Raw genomic sequence first — 23,239 nt, forward strand, 5'->3', positions numbered from 1 at the left:
TGAGAACTGACTACTGATAGATGTAGTTTTGTGTGTAAAGAATGTGGAGAAATCATCAGGTGTTATAGAAGTGCTGGTAGGAGGTGGAGGGGGACAGAGCAGTGAGTTAAAAGTTTTGAAAAGGTTCCGTGCATCCGGAGCATTGTTGATCTTGTTGTGGAAGTATGATGATTTGGCAGTATGGACTTGTGTAGAGAAAGATGAAAGGAGAGACTGATACATACTCAAGTCAGATGGGTCCTTAGATTTGTGCCATTTCCTCTCGGCTGTCCTAAGTTTGGATCGATGCACACGAAGAACATCAGATAACCAAGGGTTTGAAGGAGTAGCCCGTGCTGGCCTGGAGGAAAGAGGGCATAGGTCAACTAGACAAGTAGTACGTGTGGAACATAGGGTGTTTGTCGCTGCATTAGTATCCATGGCTGAGAAGTGGGTTGGAGAGGGAAGAGAGGAGGATACTAAGGAAGAAAGGTGGGAGGGAGAAAGAGAGCGTAGGTTTCGTCTAAAAGTAACAGGCAGAGGAGTTGGGGGTGCACAAGTAGCAGGATGTAGTTCAAATGAAATGAAGAGGTGGTCAGAGATGTGTAGGGGTTTGACCAAGATGTTGTCTGAAATACAATTACGAGGTCAAGTTGGTTGCCAGATCTGTGAGTGCATGTAGTGACAATGCGTTTGAGATCAAGTGAAGCTAGGAGTGAATGGAAATCTTTAGCATTGTGTCTGTTTAGGTGAATGTTAAAATCACCAAAGACTAGAAGTGGGCTGCCATCTTCTGGGAATGAGGACAGCAGCCCATCCAGCTCCTCAAAGAAGATGCCAAGTTGAGTAGGAGGGCGGTAAATGACCACAACATGGAGTTTGATAGGAGATGTTACAGTGATTGTATGAGATTCGAGTTATAAGTGCATAAAGGACAATGGGTTGAGTATGTCCAGTTGTTAGAAATGAGCAGTCCCGTACCCCCACCCCTTCCAGTCTGGCGAGGGGTGTGAGAGAAGGGAAAATTATTGGATAGAGCTGCTGGGGTTACAGAGTCTTCTGGACGTATCCAGGTCTCAGTCAAGCCCAGGATGCTAAGGCCAGATTGAAAAGAAAAAGCTGAAATGAAGTCAGCTTTGTTGACAGCTGACTGTTAATTCCAGAGGCCAACCGTTGAAGAGAACGGTTCAATGGGAGAGGTGTTGATAGGACACAGGTTAGAAAGATTGCGCCGACGTGTGCGTGTGATGTTAGAGCAATGTGTAGAGATCACTGGAATGAATTGGAAACACATGGTGGAGTAGGACAGCAAGAAGAGTGAAATAACACTTCAGCGTCAGCTGGTATGACACAAATGTATTGCACACACGCAAAATGGCTCTAATAGAAACTCAAATGCAACAAACTTCACACTTTTAATTGCTCTGAAAGGGAGCGATATGAATAACAAAAGCTTGCCTTGGCGGTCCGCTCAGTTTTGAATTTTAATAAGTGCAATCAAAACTACAATTAAACGCAAAAACCACTAGCAAGGCAAATAACAGAACAACGAGTGATTTTAACAGCAGCTCAATGTAATAGAAACGAATAAGTAAATAAGTCCAACGACAGAGTGCTTTTAACAGCAGCTCAATGTAAACCTAAACGAATAAATGAATAAATCCAACGACAGAGTGCTTTTAACAGCAGCTCAATGTAAACAGAAACGAATAAATGAATAAATCCAATGACAGAGTGCTTTTAACAGCAGCTCAATGTAAACAGAAACAATTAAATGAATAAATCCAACGACAGAGTGCTTTTAACAGCAGCTCAATGTAAACAGAAACGAATAAATGAATAAATCCAACGACAGAGTGCTTTTAACAGCAGCTCAATGTAAATAGAAATTAATGAATAAATAAATAAATTCAGCAACAGAGTGCTTTTAACAGCAGCTCAAAGTAACGTTCGCCTATTGAAATAGTATTAAGCAGCAACTTACGCGCAGTCGTTCATTCTACTATGAGGATTGGATTAACTTTCCAACAATATGGAAAGTGAGCGAGCTATTTAAGCAATATTGTTGCTAGCCAAGTCTCCTAGGCTCAGTCAGCCGCAAATGTACTGCACGCACGCAAAATGGCTCTAATCGAAACTCAAATGCAACAAACTTCGCACTTTTAATTGCTCTGGAAGGGAGCGATATGAATAACAAAAGCTTCCCTTGGCCGTCCGCTCAGTTTTGAATTTTAATAAGTGCAATCAAAACTACAATTAAATGCAAAAACCACTAGCAAGGCAAAAAACAGAACAACGAGTGCTTTTAACAGCAGCTCAATGTAATAGAAACGAATAAGTAAATAAGTCCAACGACAGAGTGCTTTTAACAGCAGCTCAATGTAAACAGAAACGAATAAATGAATAAATCCAACGACAGAGTGCTTTTAACAGCAGCTCAATGTAAACAGAAACGAATAAATGAATAAATCCAACGACAGAGTGCTTTTAACAGCAGCTCAATGTAAACAGAAACGAATAAATGAATAAATCCAACAACAGAGTACTTTTAACAGCAGCTCAATGTAAATAGAAATGAATATATAAATAAATCCAACAGCAGAGTGCTTTTAACAGCAGCTCAATGTAACGTTCGCCTATTGAAATAGTATTAAGCAGCAACTCCGTGCAGTCGTTCTTTCTCCTCTGAGGATTGGATTCACTTTCCCTTCATCACCCCGTTCTCCCTAAATCACCCCAGCATCTCTGGGGATAAACGCTTTTGCTCAACCATGGTCGGATCTGAGGCGTCCCTACCGATAAAGTTGATTCTGGTGGTCTAGTGGAGGTTGAGGGAGCGCAGAATTCTAGAGCACACCCCAATGGGAGATTCCAATCAGGAAACAACTGCTGTCTCAACTCCAGGGCAGGACAAGGCACCCTCGGCCCAAGATTTGGAAGCTATGGGTGTGGCGATCAGGGGGGGATCAGCCGTGACCTCTGGCCTTGCTGTGGATGGTCAGAAGACCATTGAGATCATACTTCTACTAGAAGGCTTTATTCTTCCAAATGAAAGGTTTTTGAGTTGTGGTGTTTGGCTCATGAAGTAGACCCAGTCAGCTTCCTGATTGGTTAAGTGCTGGAGATTCTGCAGGAGAAGTTTGCAGGTGGAGTGGCTGCTACTACCTTGAGAGTTTATGTTGCAGCTATTGCTTCTCGCAGGGATGTGGACAAAGTTCCCCTAGGCAGGCATCATTTGGTCCCTTTGTTCATGTGTGGGGTTAGACCAAGTGTGCCGCACTAGACCCGAAAAATGAAGCCAAAAGTTTTTGACCGCCCCCCGGTGGCCAACTGCAGTATAGGTCATAAACCCCGCCCTCTCCATGTAATCTAATGGGATGTGAAGTAAACTAAATAATCAAATTGCACTTCAAATGTTTTTTTTCCAAAGATGGTTTCCATCGTGTGAGGTAGTTCTTATAATGCTGATTCATGTTCAATTTGTTTTTCTAATAAGTCCGCTTTTAGGTAGTTATTTTATGCTATAAAAAATGGGTTTGACGCCATGATTGTGATTGGGTTTGTGGGAGTTTGGGCGGGACTTTGATACCGCGGCTCCGCCTCACGACACTACTGCGCAGACTCTGGCTCCAAATGAATCTCTACTGCACAGACTCTGGTTCCAAATTGCATAATTTTCCCCAAGATGGCAGCGGCCATATTAAGACGCATTGGCTTCACTTTTCTATAGTGTAATAAAGCGGAGACGCGTAAGCCATCTTTTTTTACAGTCTATGGGTTAGACCTTTCAGGCTGGCACACCCTGGCTGCCATTTGAGCCTTTGGTGTCAGCTCTTGAACAGGTTCTGACTCTTAAGGCAGCACCCCTGCTGCTGTTGGCTTCTATCAAATGCATAGTGAATTTGCAGACTCTCTTTGTCTTTGTCTCACTTTTGTTTCTTTCAGGGACAAGAGGCTTTACCTTCTCTGTCTTGTTTGTGCTTTGAAGCTGTCGTCCCAATTGTTGGTATGTTTTGGTGCTGGCCGCAGAGGACTCACCACATCAAAACATAGAATTTTTCATTTGGGGGAGGAACCCTATCTTGCTTGCTTATGAGGTGCGATGTCTTCACTGCTAGGCATTCAAGCTCATTCTACTAGTGTTGCTTGCACTGCCGACAGGACTTCTTCTGCAGGAAATCTGTGATGTAGACCTGGAATCTGAGAATTTACCTTAGAATTTACAGCATCACTTAACCTACTTAATTTACTTAACAAGAAAAAAAGTTTAAAAGAACCACATACAGAAACAAAACACACCATGCACTCTTATTCACTTTAAAAGAGCTCAGCTGTTTTGGTTTTGTAGAGTGAAAATCTATGACCTTTAAAACACAATCCCTTTCATACTCATCCCTACAGAGAAGTATACAAAGAATTGCCCAGACTCGCATCTCTACTCATATCAGCTGCAGAACTGCCAGCGTACCTGTCTGTCTCTTGCCTCTAAGCGCCAAAGCTGCAGAGTTGACTTTGTTCCCATTGACGGATGTGCATGTCCAGATGGACTCTACCAGGATGAGAAAGGACTGTGTATTCCTATGGAAAAATGTCCATGCTACAACAATGGAGTGACAGTCCAACCTGGCAAGTCTATCAACATTAAGAAAGAACATTGGTAGGTACATGATTGTAAAATCTTTAAAATAATACAAGGTGTAAATATTTTTGCAGCATTGAAATGTACACAAATTGTAAATTTTAAACCTAAGACAGTTTAATAATTTCTCTCCAGTGTTTGCGTGAATGGAACGTTCCACTGTCTGTCCTTGAAAACCTCAATTCTGGGTAATTAATTTGTTGCCATGTCCAGTGTGACATACATATGCTTAGTTCTAACTTTGTTTGAAACACATGTTTCCCAAATTTTCCAAATGTGAGTCTTTTTCAGTGTCTGTTATTTTTTGCAGAGTGTCCTCCTCTAAAGGTTTTCTTCAACTGCAGTACAGCACGTCCAGATGAACATGGATTATTGTGTGCACAGACTTGTATGCAAGAGGAAGTTGATTGTGTAAGTGCAGTTTCCATTCTCTCCCTTTTCTCTCCCCTTAATTTTGCCAATGCCTTTTTTAAGGGTGCAACAGCTTTTAACCCAGGAAAATTACTAATTTATAAACTAAGTAATTACAGTGTTACAGTACAGTGTCATCATAGATTCTGAGTCCCATTTGGTATACAATGACTTAAGCATTTTTCATTGTAAGTAAAATTTAAATTAATGCACCTATGCAGAAACGTAGTTTCAGACACACCCTCAGCATAGGCTCCAATTTATGATTCTGCCCCCCACCCCACACCTTTTTTTTTGTGGGAAGTGCAAATACATTATTAACCAACTGGTTGAGCTAGTGTTGTAGTACCGGACTCGGTCTCAATCCCCCTTTTTAAACTTTGTTGTGCCCAGTCAGAATTTAATAGGGAATTATGTCAAAAAGTCACAAAAATTTATACAGATGCCTAAAAACATTAAGATATGATTGCAAAAAAGTACTTTTTTGAGATCCTTCTCATATCATAACATAAAGCAATATCACAAGAGCAAGAGAGCTGTTTTCATGAATGTGTGCACAATTGCAAATGTAAAAATGTCAATTTTATACAAGCGTTAAACAATTGTTAGGGTGTTTTCACATATAGTTCATTTGGGGGCATGGTACATCAGATGTCCATTTTCCACAAGTTGCTATAATTCTTAAGGCTCTACATAATTAGTCTATAACATAGTTGAGTTAAAATTACTCAATGGTAGTGTATTTTTTCTTTGTCAAAAACAGCGCTCTTCACAGCGACCCATTTAGAGGATTCATATGTACATGCATTAATTAAGTTGTTTAAAGAAGAAATATTTGTTGTTTGGTTAATAAAACGTAAAATGCAATATCCTGTGTCTGACAAAGCAAAGTTTCAGGAGTGATAAATCTCTCATGAATGAAGGATTCTTTTTCGAATATGAGAAAAATATAATTTCTCAGAACAGCAGACTAAAAGATCAACAGAAAAATTTTTTGTGTCAAAATATATATTCATTGTGAGGGCTTTTCACCTAAAAAGCTCCGCTCTCGTTTGTCCCTTTTCTCAAGGGAATTGGGACATTCATCTGACCCATGCGGCTCTGGTCCCGTGACCAAAGATCTGCTGAGATCTTGGGGTTCACAGGTGGAGCTCGCTGACGAGTTTGAGAGAGGCGTGTGTCTCTCACGCCCGTCAGCAGGGGACGAGAGTGCGCTGCTGGATGAGGATGTATTGTCTCTTACATCCTCGGATCCATTGGCAAGTGCTCTTTTGGCTTCTAGCAAGGGCGAGCAGGAAGTGGTTGAGATGGACGAAGATGAGTCTTCTGAGTCCCCTCAGCCCACCTGCCCCGCATATGAGGAGCTGATGGCCATTATGGAGCGCGCCGCCGCGAGATTAGACCTGCTGTGGCGGCGTGCGCAGGAAGAGGTAGCTCATGGCAGATTAGTTGAGCAATATCTTCCTGGCCATATCAGGCCACCTCCTACGAGCCTCCCATTCCTTTCCGACCTGCATAGTGAGGTCGAGAAGGCATGGGACAAGCCATACTCGGCCCGCATTCACAGACATCAGCATGTCAACTATGCTAATGTCGAGGGAGTGCGTGGACACTGGTATGTCTCGATGCCCCCTATGGAGGATACGCTGGCTAGCTATCTTTCTTCAGGGGTGACCGCGACACTGAAGGCTCCAACCCTGCCATCTAAGCCGCTGAAAGAAACCTTGCGGCTGAATGGCAGGGCATACACGGCAGTGGGTCAGGCTGGTGCCGCCCTGCACACAGTGGCAGTGATGCAGGTGTACCAGGCTGATCTACTGAAGGATCTGGACCAAGGCTTGGGGCTTTCCCCAGATGAGGTGACTGAGCTGCGCCGCACCACTGATCTCTCTCTGAGGGCCACCAAGCAGACGGCGACCGCGGTTGGCTGGGCCATGGCTGCTTTGGTGGCAACGGAGAGACATTTGTGGGTGAACCTGGCGGACATCGGGGAGAAAGAGAAGCGATTTCTCCTCGATGCGCTGGTTTCACCTTCCGAATTGTTCGGCACGTCTGTTGAGACGGTGGTCGAGAAATTCAAGGAGGCGAAGGCGCGCTCAGCGGCTTTCAAGTCCTTCATCCCTCGCCGGTCCGCCCCCCCACCCAAACGCTGGGGAAAGCCTGGCACATCTTGGTCCGAGAACCAGAGACAGGGCCAGGTGGCTAGTGTGGCCACTCGAGGCCCTCTTCCTAGAAGGAGCAGGTCTCAGAGGAGACGTGATGCGCGGCACCGGAAGGAGGATCACAGGGAGACGATCCAGCGTAGGTGTAGGGGCAGGCTGGAATCGGGTACCTGAGGTCTCCTCTCCCTTTCCCCTCACGGCCGTTCGGCCGCCTGCTCTCTTTCCCTCGTAAGACTCTGGGGCCGGGCCTATGATGAGATTGAGATATGATGAGATGATGATGATTCAATCTGACGGCCCGGTATATAAAACTGACATATATGGGTGTGTATATATGTATATGTATGTATGTATGTGTTTGTCTACCAGCTCCGCTTGGGTGAGACTTAGTTTGGGCTCCGTAAACTGAGCCCTACTATCCCTGAGTGTCAAGTGTAGCCATGTCTCCCCTCGTTTGTGAGATTGTGTATGAGACCTCCATTTGTTTCTTACTCATGTGGGGTTAAAGCGTTGTTAGGCTTCTTCTCACTTATTATAGTTTCATTTGAAGCCTCCGCTGTTTTGAGCTCGGTTTAGACATTATTATTACTACCTGCATATGCATGTTTACACACCTACTGGGTGTGGCAGACTCCCCGTCCCGTGGTAAGAGTCTGGCAGAGACTCCGCTCTTATTTGAGTGTAAAGACCAGGAGATTTGGGTGAGATCTCCACCCATCCTATAGTGTAAGCAACCTAGGGTTGAGTGTTGTAGGCTGCCTCTCCGTGTGAGTCAGTGCATTGAAGCCTACGCTCCCCAGGGCTCTGCTTCTAATTTTTAGGAAGAGGAAAGTTTAGTAAACCCCCCTATGAGCATTTTTATTCAGGCCTCCTCTCACTGAGAGTTGCGCTGAGGAGATTTCCCCTCTTTAGAGGTTCATGTTTAGGCCGATTTTTCAGTTCTATCAGCACTGGGCAGTTCTAGTAGCTTGTAGGCTCCTTTGAGCCTCGCTTTTACACTAAGCGTATTGTGGCAGGTCTTCCTTTGGCGAAAGCCCTGTGTTGGACCTCCAGAGTTCACTTTTGAAACCTGTATAGGCACTTAAACTCTGTCCAGATGGTAGCTTAGTATGTAGGCTTACTGAGCCTCATTGCTAAATCGGGGTTGAGTGTAGTAGGTCTCCCCTCATGGTTAGTGAGTTGTGTTGTTTAAGACCTCCACTCCTAGATTTTCCTGCCACGGTGAGCGTTGTCAGAGTGTTGTAGGATTCCTCTCGATAGGAGAGTCTTTCTGCAGAGGCCTCCACTATTGAGTGCTGCTGATTAGGTCTCCTCTCGCCTAGTGGCGTTTTGATGATGATCTTGCTCTCATAGTCTTCCCTATGGCTTAGACTGGGAGCTGTTAGATGTGTTCTCTCTGTGAGAACCATCTAGCTGCAGCCGTCGCTCTCCTTAGAGCTCCGCTTCTAGTACATTCTCACAGTATATAACTGGTAGGCCCTGTTAGGTCTCGCTAACTATTTTTGTATTGTGCTAAGAGCCCCTCTGCCAAGGCTGAGTGTTGTTAGGGTTTTCTCTCTTTAGAAATTCATTTTGATGCCTCCACTCTACAGAGTCCTATGTGTAAACTCTCGGGTGAGTTCATGTACTTGTAGCGTTGAGTGTAGCCAAGTCTCCCCTCAGTTAGGGTTATCATTTTGAGACCTCCACTCTCGAGCTTCTCTCTCTAGGGAATACTAGGCCTCTTGTGAGCAAACTGCTACCAAACTATAATACGGTTTCCCCCCGCTAGAAAGCCTGGGTACCTCCTCAAACCCACAGTAGTGGTTTAGTACTCACTTAAAGCTTTGAGCACTTCCTAAAAACCCACATAAAGTGGTAAGTGTACATGCAAGTCTTTGGGCACTTTCTAAAATCCACATGAGTGCTAAAGTTCCCCCCCTAAGGGTTGGGTTCTTTTCTAAAATCCTGTTTGGTATGGGTTACGCAGTATTTCTCCGTTCCTACCAGTTTTTCGGGTGTTTCGGGTCTCCTCTCTGCGAGAGTTGTTTGACTTACTAGGCTCATTCTCACAGTCATGACAGCTGATAGGCCCCTTCCTGGCCTCGCTAACTATCCTTGGTGGAGTGCTAATACTACCACTCACCAAGACAGAGTGTCGTCAGGCTTTTTCTCTCTTTAGAGATTCATTTCGAAGCCTCCACTCTACAGAGCCCTGCTTTCAGCATGCGAGCCCTGCTGTGAGTCTTGTTATTCCCAAAAAGCGTTGAGTGTAGCCAGGTCTCCCCTCACCGAGGGTGATTATACTGAGGCCTCCACTCTTAAGAGCTTCCCGTAGGATTGAGCGTTGTCAGGTTTCCTCTCATTACAGAGAGTCTTCTAAGAAGCCTCCGTTCTCCAGAAGCTCCGCTTCCAGTACTTTCAAGCGTGAGTGTAGCCAGGTCTCCCCTCACCGAAGGGTTGAAGTTTGATACCTCCACTCCTAAGAGCTAGTGGATTGAACGTTGCCAGGTTTCCTCTCATTTTAGAGAGTCTTCTATGAAGCCTCCGTTCTCCAGAAGGTCCTCTTCTGTACTTACAAGCGTGAGTGTAGTCAGGTCTCCCCTCACAAAAGGGTTGATGTTTGAGACCTCCACTCTTAAGAGCTTCTCGTAGGATTGAGCGTTATCAGGCTTCCTCTCACTATAGAGAGTCTTCTATGAAGCATCCGTTCTCCAGAAGCTCTGCTTCCAGTACTTTCAAGCGTGAGTGTAGCCAGGTCTCCCCTCACTGAAGGGTTATTTGAGACCTCCACTCCTAAGAGCCGGTGGATTGAGCGTTGTCAGGTTTCCTCTCATTTTAGAGAGTCTTCTATGAAGCCTCCGTTCTCCAGAAGCTCCGCTTCTAGCGTGAGTGTAGCAGGTTTCCCCTCACTAGAGGGGTATTATTTGAGACCTCCACTCTTGAAGAGCTTTCCAAAGCTCCGCTTCCAGGCTTTGCTGCCGCCTGAAATAATATATGGTGTTTTCCCTCGCTATGCTCTGGGCACCTCCTCAAATCCACGATAGTGGTAAGTACTCACGTGAAGCTTTGAGCACTCCCTAAAACCCACGTAGAGTGGTAAGTGCAGACGCAAGTCTTTGGGCACTTTCTGAAATCCACATGAGTGGTAAAGATCCCCTCCTAAGTGTAGGGTTCTTTTCTAAAATCCTGTATGGTATGGGTTACGCAGTACTGCTCCGTTGCCATTCTATAGTTGGTTCTAAAAACCCCTGGGTTTTTCCAATTCCACTCCAGACAGGACTATTTATAGGATTGAGTGTCGCTAGGCTTCCTCTCATCTAGAGAGTCTCCTTGTTGAAGCCTCCACTCTCCTGAGAAACTCCACTTAGGTGGTTCTGTTGCTTAGGTTCTTGGAGCCTCATGAATCACCTCCAGTGTTGAGTGTAGTTAGGTCTCGGACCTCCACTCCCAGAGTTCCCCGCAAGCACAGAGTGTTGCCAGGCTTCCTCTCGTTTAGAGAGTCTTTCTGGAGCCTACTGCTCTTCAGAACCCCCGCTTAGTATGAAGACTTAGTGGTAAGCGTAAGAGTAGGCCTAGGTGAATAGGCCTAGGCCTAGGTGAATACTTTCTGTAGCGGTGAGTGTAGTTAGGCCTACTCTCGCTTAGAAGAATCAGGCCTCCACTTCTAGGAGTTCCGTGCTTGGGTAGCCGAGCTAGCCGTGACGTTGGCCTAAGCGATTCTCGCTGGTAGTGGGGGGTGATGTTCCTTCTTGACTCCTGAATCAATCAGTTGTTCACTTACTCCTCAGCATGGCAGCGTTGGTATTGATGTTCCCATAGTGTCCACCAGGACGCAGCGTAGAGTTCCCTCCGGAAGGGAACGTCTAGGTTACGTATGTAACCCTGGTTACGCTGCGTCTCGTAGCCATGCTTCGGGCCCCACTTACGTCTCCGTCAGACAAAAAGATGGTTGATGTATTCACAAGCGCCCCTTTTATACTGGTAGGCGCCTTGTGATGATGTCATAGGCTGGCGCCGGCCAATGTCAAAGTTCATTGTCGTGTTTCTACTAGAGCTTCAGAACCGGTCACACCGAAGGCAGTTCCCATAGTGTCCACCAGGCGTCTTGTTCCCTGTCCTCAGGGAACCAGGTTTACATACGTAACCTAGACAATTTTTTTAAATGCGGTTGCAGTTATTTATAAAAACTAAACTAAATATTGAAATTCTTTTACTGTACATTGCTTTTCTTGTTGTAGTAAAAAGTTAACAGCTTTGCAGCACTGCAACAGTTACTTTACATCATTTTATGATAAAAACACAGTATGACATTTTTTTATATATATATATATAAAAATAACCAATATAGTCACAATGCTGAAGTCAGACAATGCTGTTTTTCCTTCAAATGTGTAAATGATAAAATCAATTTTAAATTTAAAAAACTGCTCATGCGAACATGTGTGTAGCATCTTTGTACATGTTTGTATCGAGATTAAAATGCATTGTTTAGTTCTAATTTTCAGTTTATAATTATTATTATTATTTTTATTTTTTTTATTAAAAATGTTTAGTTGTTACATCAATACCAACTCTTCAAAAACAGTTTCATGGCCAGGAAAAAAATTATGGCTGGTAAATTTTCTCAAATCACCAAAAAAATTTGTTTGTATCATGATTAAAATGGCAAATATGGCAAAAGGTTTTAGGGCCTGCTTGCATGTGTAGAAATTACAACAAAAGTATTGTAATTCCCCTACTGTAGAAAAAGGTAAAATAACATACCGGTTTTTATTTACTTTATTTTTATTTACTTTACATACTTGTTTTCAATATTACTGTGGTTAGAATAATAATATAAAATTATTGTTATTATTATCATTCTTTTTTCACCATATCACAACTAAAAAGAGGATTGAGTCCCCTTTAAACCTCAATATCAAGTCAATTGACCAGCTTTTTTCTTTGTTTAGTTTGCACACTGAAACTGCATTGAAGCTCTTAATTGTGAACTCTTAAAGTGCACCAGATAGATGAATTTAACTGTTAAATGTACAAAATTTTCTTACGGGGGAGCATGCCCCTGGACCCCCCTACAGAGACTGCTGTGGGAATTCTCACTCCAAGCTGAACTCAAAAGTTGGCAGCCCTGTAAATAATGTGTAATTATTCATATTGGCTAATTATTATAAATAATAATTTATTACATGAACTGTTGCCTACTAAAATAAAGTTAATATTACTCAATTTTTATAGCTAATGTCACAGAAGGGGTCTGGATACTGAAGTGTGGATCCATATGTAAGCTTTATTAAAAGACAGGCAGGGGTCAATACCAGCAAACGGGAACAAACAGGGTAATCCGAGAGAGAAATCTAGAAAACAGGCTAAAAGGTCAGGGCTGGCAGCAAGGTTCAACAAACACAGAAACAGTCCAAGATCAAAAACACAGGGAAACTCAGGAACAAGTAAGGCTAAACAACGATCAGCAAAACAGAGGGGCAAAGGAGTGGCTTTTATATACCAAACATAAGGGGTCACATGACAAAACCAACATATAGGAAACTGACACATGAAACAGCGAAACCAATCAGAACGAGACACACATGGTAGGTTGAGAGCACAGAGTCCGGGCTGGAGTGCCCTCTACAGGAGTTCATGGGCACTTCAGCTGGTGATTGTAACAGCTAATTAGTTGTGAAGTGTATTCAAAAATATTACTTAGACTTTACCTACTTTTTTTTAAGTTAGCCATAGCTGTTAAATTTAGGCATTTTTTACTCAAATATATAGGATAGAATCTACCCAATCAAACTGAGTGCAAATTGTAACCTCAATTTAATTGGGAAGATTCTATAGGTTATTTTTTACAGTATACTTAAAACCCTAAAAATGTCCTTACATTACATTCCACTTGAACCCTTAAAAAACACATACCTGTTTTTAAACTGTATTTAGACTAAATGTGGATTTTGAAATCCAAAACAAACATTTTGAACTTAAAACAGAAACTAAACAGAAATCATATTAAATTCAGTTACTCTTTATTTGTGGAAAGTGCCAGTAAACTTTTTTTTTTTTTTTTCTGGTTATGAAATGCTTTTTAAGTGTGGATGCTCTGGATTCTTTTCAGATATTAACTCTTTTTTTTTCATCTTTTTCTCTTGCTGCTTCCCTGCTGTACCTGATATTCCTCTTCCACCCATACCCACAGTTCTCACAGGACTGTGAATCTGGCTGCCAGTGTCCAGCAGGTCTACTGGATGATGGCAGAGGAAACTGTGTTAAACCTTATGACTGTCCATGTCCTCACAATGGACAGTTTTATGCACCAGGGACTGAGATAACCGTAGACTGCAATAACTGGTGTGTAAGCTACAGCCTTTTCCATATTATTCACTTTTTGTAAAGTTACATATACCATTATTCTAGACCCACAAAGAATCTACACCTAGATAATTCTGTTAAAATCTCAGTGTCTATTACATAAAATAATCTACATTTACCCCTTAAATTTAGTAGTGCGTATTTGCACTCCCCTCCTGGAGTCTGGGCATTCTTGTTACTTAAATAATAAAAACCAAAAGGTTGTCGGTTTATTACCATAGAATATATTATGAAATAAATATGATAAAATGTATACCTTGAATTTAATGTAGGTCGCTTTGGATAAAAGCATTTAAAACACAAAAGTATCTACTAGACGCATGTAATCCTGAAAGAAGTCAGTTTTCTAGTTGGCTTTTTAAAACATTCAATACTGTGGAATCATATGGATTCAAGCCCACTTTCTGTATTACTTTGTTTACAGCACTTGTCAACAGGGAAATTGGACATGCACAGAACACATCTGTCCAGGCGTCTGCACAATATATGGAAGCGGACATTATAAAACTTTTGACCAGCAGAGATTTGGCTTCAGGGGAGAGTGCAGTTATACAGCTGCTCAGGTACCACCAGACAAGAACTTTTGTCACTATCATTAGTGACACCACAGAATTTAGTATAAACCTTTTTTTAAACAATAAACCAATTTATTTAGGAGATAGCAGATGTTGTTTGTAAAGTAACATTCTTTTGTTTTTAAGGACAAATGTGGAAATAAGATGGGAGTTTTTCATGTAATCACTGAGAATATTCCTTGTGGAACAACAGGAACAACATGCTCAAAGGCTGTTATTATCCTTTTGGGGGTAAGATTGGGTTCCTATGACATCTAGCTGATCAAACTTGAATAACACAAGTTTCATTCAATGTCTTTAATATGTATCAGACAGCATCATCAATTAATTATGAAATTGTTTTTTTTATTATTATTTCTTTTACACACTCTTAGAGAACTAAGCTGGAGCTTTCTGATAAGATTGTAAAAGCCACTGATATTGGGAGTGGTCCACAAATCAAGTACAATGAGAGAAACATTGGGATGTACCTTGTCATTGATGCTGAGATTGGACTGACAGTTTTGTGGGACCGCAAAACAACCGTCCACATCATTCTACAACCTCAGCACATGGTGAGACGAATTAAGGCATAATATAGAATTAGATCCACTTACATACTGCAAAATAATAATAACATTAGGTTAGTATTTATTGTAACAGAGAAGACATTAATATTATATTGGTGAATGATCTCCAGAGGTAAAATTACAACTTAGTAGAATGAGCTAATGTGATCTTTGTATTTTCACAGAAAGGTGTTTGTGGACTATGTGGAAATTTCAATGGCAATGGAATAGATGACTTTACTACTCAAGGCAGTTTGCAAACCACAGATATAATGGAGTTTGTGGACAGCTGGAAAGTGTTCGGCACCTGCCCTGATGCTGATCCAGACTTTGACCCATGCTTTGAAACCCCCAATCGAGTGACATGGGCACAAAGAGAATGTAGCATCATAAAGGATGTTACATTTAAAGACTGCCATAACAAGGTACAAATGGAAAACATTTTGAGTCAATAAATGAAGTTTCCTATAATGTGGTATACAAGAATGCATCATAAAGGATGAAAATACATGTTCCCACAGGTGGATCCAAACCCATATTATGAGAACTGTGTAAGGGACTCGTGTGCATGTGACACAGGTGGAGACTGTGAGTGCTTCTGTACAGCTGTTGCAGCTTATGCTCAAGCCTGCAATAGATCAGGTGTTTGTGTAGACTGGAGAACACCTAATATCTGCCGTAAGCATCTTTAATTCTTGTGCACATCCTAAATCTGTAATATTTGAATGTGATTGCAGATTCCAAATATTCAGCCATTGTGCTTTCACAGAAAAAGCCATTGCTTCGTTAATTCGTATTTTTGTTTTTTGTTTTTGTTGTTACTGTTCCTTATCAGCTGTGTACTGTGACTATTACAATACACCAGAAGAATGCACATGGCATTACAGTCCTTGTCATACGCCTTGCTACAAAACATGTCGCAACTCTGATGATATCTGTAATAACACTTTACCCCACCTAGAAGGTGAGTTGTTGAAGACTGGTTTCGTTGGATAATGTATATAAAGTTTTTTCATTATTGACAAGTTAAGGAGCCATAGTTGCCAGTAAGGACATTTAGAAATATTTATGGATCTATATATATATATATATATGTATATATCTCATTTATGTAATTTTTTTATTGATTTTTATTGTGCAGGATGTTATCCAAAATGCCCAATAGACAAGCCTATTTTTGATGAGCAAAGTCAAAAATGTGTAAAGGACTGCTGTGTCGGATGCTATGTCAATGGAACGCAGTACAAGCCTGGAGAGAAAATACCAACTGATAAGTCATGTCATGAGTGGTATGGACCATGATGTAGCTATGACATACTATATATACTATATTAATCTGTGGGTATTTCCTCCACCAGTATTTTTGATACAAATTACCTAATGTATGACATTCCTTTTACAGCATCTGTAATGAACTTTGCAATACACAATGTTTCCAAAAACCTGGTAAGTAAAATATTGAGCACAGAAAATCCAATTTGTTTTTGTTTGTTGTTTTTCCCCTTATTTATCTTAACATTAATGATAAGCAAAAATATGTTGTTTTGCATCATGTAGAATGCTGTTACTATGGTGGAAAAGAATATGCTGACAAAGACATCATTTACAAACCGGATCACATGGGAATGTGCAAAGTTTGCATAAATGGTACATTAATAACAACAAAAGAACCTTGCACAACATTTTCAACATTTACAACCACCTCAACTATTACCACTACTACTCCTACGACATCTACGTCAACAGAAATACCATCTACACCTACATCAACTACTGGCACAACACCTACTTCAACAGTTACAACCACCTCAGCTATTACTACTCCTACGCCATCTACGTCAACAGAAATACCATCTACACCTACATCAACTACTGGCACAACACCTACTTCAACAGTTACAACCACCTCAACTATTAGCACTACTACTCCTATGCCATCTTCGTCAACAGAAATACCTTGTGCAAATGGTGAGTGGTCTGAATGGATTAATTCTGAATCAGGAGGAGATGATGACAATGAGACATATGAAAACATCAAGAAGAGTGGAAAAACTATCTGTGAAAAGCCAAGAAAAATTGAATGTAGGAATGTGGTGATGAGAAATATACCATTTGATGCTTTTATCGAAGCATCCAAACAAGTTGTCCAGTGTAATGTTTCCAGTGGTTTAATGTGCAAAAAGAAAGAACAGACTGAACCCCCTTTAAAATGCTTTGACTATGAAATTAGGGTCTTCTGTTGTGTCAATACAACACCTATTCCAACCTCTACGGTAACAATTTCAGCAACACCTACTTCGACTTTAACAACCACCTCAACTACATCTACTCTTACGCCATCTACGTCAACAGAAATACACTCTACACCTACATCAACTACTGGCACAACACCTACTTCAACAGTTACAACCACCTCAACTATTACTACTCCTACGCCATCTACGTCAACAGAAATACCATCTACACCTACATCAACTACTGGCACAACACCTACTTCAACAGTTACAACCACCTCAACTATTACTACTCCTACGCCATCTACGTCAACAGAAATACCATCTACACCTACATCAACTACTGGCACAACACCTACTTCAACAGTTACAACCACCTCAACTATTACTACTCCTACGCCATCTACGTCAACAGAAATACCATCTACACCTACATCAACTACTGGCACAACACCTACTTCAACAGTTACAACCACCTCAACTATTACTACTCCTACGCCATCTACGTCAACAGAAATACCATCTACACCTACATCAACTACTGGCACAACACCTACTTCAACAGTTACAACCACCTCAACTATTAGCACTACTACTCCTATGCCATCTTCGTCAACAGAAATACCTTGTGCAAATGGTGAGTGGTCTGAATGGATTAATTCTGAATCAGGAGGAGATGATGACAATGAGACATATGAAAACATCAAGAAGACTGGAAAAACTATCTGTGAAAAGCCAAGAAAAATTGAATGTAGGAATGTGGTGATGAAAAATATACCATTTGATGCTTTTATCGAAGCATCCAAACAAGTTGTCCAGTGTAATGTTTCCAGTGGTTTAATGTGCAAAAAGAAAGAACAGACTGAACCCCCTTTAAAATGCTTTGACTATGAAATTAGGGTCTTCTGTTGTGTCAACACAACACCTATTCCAACCTCTACGGTAACAATTTCAGCAACACCTACTTCGACTTTAACAACCACCTCAACTACATCTACTCCTACGCCATCTATGTCAACAGAAATACACTCTACACCTACATCAACTACTGGCACAACACCTACTTCAACAGTTACAACCACCTCAACTATTACTACTCCTACACCATCTACGTCAACAGAAATACCATCTACACCTACATCAACTACTGGCACAACACCTACTTCAACAGTTACAACCACCTCAACTATTACTACTCCTACGCCATCTACGTCAACAGAAATACCATCTACACCTACATCAACTACTGGCACAACACCTACTTCAACAGTTACAACCACCTCAACTATTAACACTACTACTCCTATGCCATCTTCGTCAACAGAAATACCTTGTGCAAATGGTGAGTGGTCTGAATGGATTAATTCTGAATCAGGAGGAGATGATGACAATGAGACATATGAAAACATCAAGAAGACTGGAAAAACTATCTGTGAAAAGCCAAGAAAAATTGAATGTAGGAATGTGGTGATGAAAAATATACCATTTGATGCTTTTATCGAAGCATCCAAACAAGTTGTCCAGTGTAATGTTTCCAGTGGTTTAATGTGCAAAAAGAAAGAACAGACTGAACCCCCTTTAAAATGCTTTGACTATGAAATTAGGGTCTTCTGTTGTGTCAATACAACACCTATGCCAACCTCTACGGTAACAATTTCAGCAACACCTACTTCGACTTTAACAACCACCTCAACTACATCTACTCCTACGCCATCTATGTCAACAGAAATACCATCTACACCTAAATCAACAACTGGCACAACACCTACTTCAACTGTTACAACCACTTCAACTACTACCACTACTCCTACACCATCTACATCAACAGAAATACCATCTACAACTAGTACAACTACTGGCACAACACCTACTTCAACAGTTACAACCACCTCAACTATTTCCACTACTCCTACACCATCAACAGAAATACCATCTACAACTAGTACAACTACTGGCACAACACCTACTTCAACAGTTACAACCACCTCAACTATTACCACTACTACTCCTACACCATCTACGTCAACAGAAATACCATCTACACCTACATCAACTACTGGCACAACACCTACTTCAACAGTTACAACCACCTCAACTACTACCACTACTCCTACACCATCTACGTCAACAGAAATACTATCTACACCTACATCAACTACTGGCACAGCACCTACTTCAACATTTACTACCACCTCAACTACTACCACTACTCCTACACCATCTACATCAACAGAAATACCATCTACAACTACTGGCACAACACCTACTTCAACAGTTACAACCACCTCAACTACTACCATTACTCCTACACCATCTACATCAACAGAAATACCATCTACAACTAGTACAACTACTGGCACAACACCTACTTCAACAGTTACAACCACTTCAACTACTACCACTACTCCTACACCATCTACGTTAACAGAAATACCATCTACACCTACATCAACTACTGGCACAACACCTACTTCAACAGTTACAACCATTTCAACTACTACCACTACTCCTACACCATCTACGTCAACAGAAATACTATCTACACCTACATCAACTACTGGCACAGCACCTACTTCAACATTTACTACCACCTCAACTATTACCACTACTCCTACACCATCTACGTCAACAGAAATACTATCTACACCTACATCAACTACTGGCACAGCACCTACTTCAACATTTACTACCACCTCAACTACTACCACTACTCCTACACCATCTACATCAACAGAAATACCATCTACAACTAGTACAACTACTGGCACAACACCTACTTCAACAGTTACAACCACCTCAACTATTTCCACTACTCCTACACCATCAACATCAACAGAAATACCATCTACAACTAGTACAACTACTGGCACAACACCTACTTCAACAGTTACAACCACCTCAACTATTACCACTACTACTCCTACACCATCTACGTCAACAGAAATACCATCTACACCTACATCAACTACTGGCACAGCACCTACTTCAACATTTACTACCACCTCAACTACTACCACTACTCCTACACCATCTACATCAACAGAAATACCATCTACAACTACTGGCACAACACCTACTTCAACAGTTACAACCACCTCAACTACTACCATTACTCCTACACCATCTACATCAACAGAAATACCATCTACAACTAGTACAACTACTGGCACAACACCTACTTCAACAGTTACAACCACCTCAACTATTAGCACTACTACTCCTATGCCATCTTCGTCAACAGAAATACCTTGTGCAAATGGTGAGTGGTCTGAATGGATTAATTCTGAATCAGGAGGAGATGATGACAATGAGACATATGAAAACATCAAGAAGAGTGGAAAAACTATCTGTGAAAAGCCAAGAAAAATTGAATGTAGGAATGTGGTGATGAAAAATATACCATTTGATGCTTTAATCGAAGCATCCAAACAAGTTGTCCAGTGTAATGTTTCCAGTGGTTTAATGTGCAAAAAGAAAGAACAGACTGAACCCCCTTTAAAATGCTTTGACTATGAAATTAGGGTCTTCTGTTGTGTCAATACAACACCTATGCCAACCTCTACGGTAACAATTTCAGCAACACCTACTTCGACTTTAACAACCCCCTCAACTACATCTACTCCTATGCCATCTACGTCAACAGAAATACCATCTACACCTACATCAACAACTGGCACAACACTAACTTCAACAGTTACGACCACCTCAACTATTACCACTACTACTCCTACGCCATCTACCTCAATAGAAATACCATCAACACCTACATTAACTACTGGCACAACACCTACTTCAGCAGTTACATCCACCTCAACTATTACCACTACTACTCCTACACCATCTACATCAACAGAAATACCATCTACACCTACATCAACTACTGGCACAACACCTACTTCAACAGTTACAACCACCTCAACTATTACCACTACTCCTACGCCATCTACGTTAACAGAAATACCATCTACACCTACATCAACTACTGGCACAACACCTACTTCAACAGTTACAACCACTTCAACTACTACCACTACTCCTACACCATCTACGTCAACAGAAATACTATCTACACCTACATCAACTACTGGCACAGCACCTACTTCAACATTTACTACCACCTCAACTATTACCACTACTCCTACACCATCTACGTCAACAGAAATACTATCTACACCTACATCAACTACTGGCACAGCACGTACTTCAACATTTACTACCACCTCAACTACTACCACTACTCCTACACCATCTACATCAACAGAAATACCATCTACAACTAGTACAACTACTGGCACAACACCTACTTCAACAGTTACAACCACCTCAACTATTTCCACTACTCCTACACCATCAACATCAACAGAAATACCATCTACAACTAGTACAACTACTGGCACAACACCTACTTCAACAGTTACAACCACCTCAACTATTACCACTACTACTCCTACACCATCTACGTCAACAGAAATACCATCTACACCTACATCATCTACTGGCACAACACCTACTTCAACAGTTACAACCACCTCAACTATTACCACTGCTACTCCTACGCCATCTACGTTAACAGAAATAACATCTACACCTGCATCAACTACTGGCACAACACCTACTTCAACAGTTACAACCACCTCAACTATTACCACTACTCCTACGCCATCTACGTTAACAGAAATACCATCTACACCTACATCAACTACTGGCACAACACCTACTTCAACAGTTACAACCACTTCAACTACTACCACTACTCCTACACCATCTACGTCAACAGAAATACCATCTACACCTACATCAACTACTGGCACAACACCTACTTCAACAGTTACAACCACTTCAACTACTACCACTACTCCTACACCATCTACGTTAACAGAAATACCATCTACACCTACATCAACTACTGGCACAACACCTACTTCAACAGTTACAACCATTTCAACTACTACCACTACTCCTACACCATCTACGTCAACAGAAATACTATCTACACCTACATCAACTACTGGCACAGCACCTACTTCAACATTTACTACCACCTCAACTATTACCACTACTCCTACACCATCTACGTCAACAGAAATACTATCTACACCTACATCAACTACTGGCACAGCACGTACTTCAACATTTACTACCACCTCAACTACTACCACTACTCCTACACCATCTACATCAACAGAAATACCATCTACAACTAGTACAACTACTGGCACAACACCTACTTCAACAGTTACAACCACCTCAACTATTTCCACTACTCCTACACCATCAACATCAACAGAAATACCATCTACAACTAGTACAACTACTGGCACAACACCTACTTCAACAGTTACAACCACCTCAACTATTACCACTACTACTCCTACACCATCTACGTCAACAGAAATACCATCTACACCTGCATCAACTACTGGCACAACACCTACTTCAACAGTTACAACCACCTCAACTACTACCACTACTCCTACACCATCTACTTCAACAGAAATACTATCTACACCTACATCAACTACTGGCACAGCACCTACTTCAACATTTACTACCACCTCAACTACTACCACTACTCCTACACCATCTACATCAACAGAAATACCATCTACAACTAGTACAACTACTGGCACAACACCTACTTCAACAGTTACAACCACCTCAACTATTACCACTACTCCTACACCATCTACATCAACAGAAATACCATCTACAACTAGTACAACTGCTGGCACAACACCTACTTCAACAGTAACAACCACCTCAACTATTACCACTACTACTCCTACACCATCTACGTCAACAGAAATACCATCTACACCTACATCAACTACTGGCACAACACCTACTTCAACAGTTACAACCACCTCAACTATTACCACTGCTACTCCTACGCCATCTACGTTAACAGAAAAACCATCTACACCTACATCGACTACTGGCACAACACCTACTTCAACAGTTACAACCACCTCAACTACTACCACTACTCCTACACCATCTACGTCAACAGAAATACTATCTACACCTACATCAACTACTGGCACAGCACCTACTTCAACATTTACTTCCACCTCAACTACTACCACTACTCCTACACCATCTACATCAACAGAAATACCATCTACACCTACATCAACTACTGGCAAAACACCTACTTCAACAGTTACAACCACCTCAACTACTAACAGTACTCCTACACCATCTACATCAACAGAAATACCATCTACAACTAGTACAACTACTGGCACAACACCTACTTCAACACGTACTACAATTGCTCCATGGGTTCCACAGATAGTTAAAACAACTGTTTCTACACCATTTACATCTACACCTATAAGTT

At 41.5% G+C, this 23,239-nt stretch overlaps 1 protein-coding gene across 1 annotated transcript in view; it reads left to right on the top strand.

The window, feature by feature from the left end:
• The window catches only part of LOC141301330 (uncharacterized), a 36,352-nt gene extending 13,154 nt beyond the window's left edge, over positions 1-23,198 (top strand). Inside the window, exons 16-40 of the mRNA XM_073831576.1 lie at positions 4,381-4,636; positions 4,754-4,806; positions 4,929-5,038; positions 13,376-13,518; positions 13,964-14,102; positions 14,241-14,345; positions 14,489-14,668; positions 14,848-15,087; positions 15,184-15,340; positions 15,498-15,626; positions 15,804-15,951; positions 16,065-16,108; positions 16,220-16,289; positions 16,409-16,557; positions 16,664-16,755; positions 16,893-17,460; positions 17,567-17,658; positions 17,796-18,165; positions 18,272-19,316; positions 19,376-19,648; positions 19,784-20,050; positions 20,474-21,175; positions 21,311-21,621; positions 21,674-23,128; positions 23,191-23,198. Coding sequence (XP_073687677.1) covers positions 4,381-4,636; positions 4,754-4,806; positions 4,929-5,038; positions 13,376-13,518; positions 13,964-14,102; positions 14,241-14,345; positions 14,489-14,668; positions 14,848-15,087; positions 15,184-15,340; positions 15,498-15,626; positions 15,804-15,951; positions 16,065-16,108; positions 16,220-16,289; positions 16,409-16,557; positions 16,664-16,755; positions 16,893-17,460; positions 17,567-17,658; positions 17,796-18,165; positions 18,272-19,316; positions 19,376-19,648; positions 19,784-20,050; positions 20,474-21,175; positions 21,311-21,621; positions 21,674-23,128; positions 23,191-23,198 — 7,106 coding nt within the window. The remainder of the gene's footprint in view (positions 1-4,380; positions 4,637-4,753; positions 4,807-4,928; positions 5,039-13,375; positions 13,519-13,963; positions 14,103-14,240; positions 14,346-14,488; positions 14,669-14,847; positions 15,088-15,183; positions 15,341-15,497; positions 15,627-15,803; positions 15,952-16,064; positions 16,109-16,219; positions 16,290-16,408; positions 16,558-16,663; positions 16,756-16,892; positions 17,461-17,566; positions 17,659-17,795; positions 18,166-18,271; positions 19,317-19,375; positions 19,649-19,783; positions 20,051-20,473; positions 21,176-21,310; positions 21,622-21,673; positions 23,129-23,190) is intronic.
• The last annotated feature ends 41 nt before the right edge of the window (positions 23,199-23,239 follow it).

Source organism: Garra rufa, chromosome 25 (genome assembly GCF_049309525.1).
Source record: "Garra rufa chromosome 25, GarRuf1.0, whole genome shotgun sequence".
Taxonomy (NCBI): domain Eukaryota; kingdom Metazoa; phylum Chordata; class Actinopteri; order Cypriniformes; family Cyprinidae; genus Garra; species Garra rufa.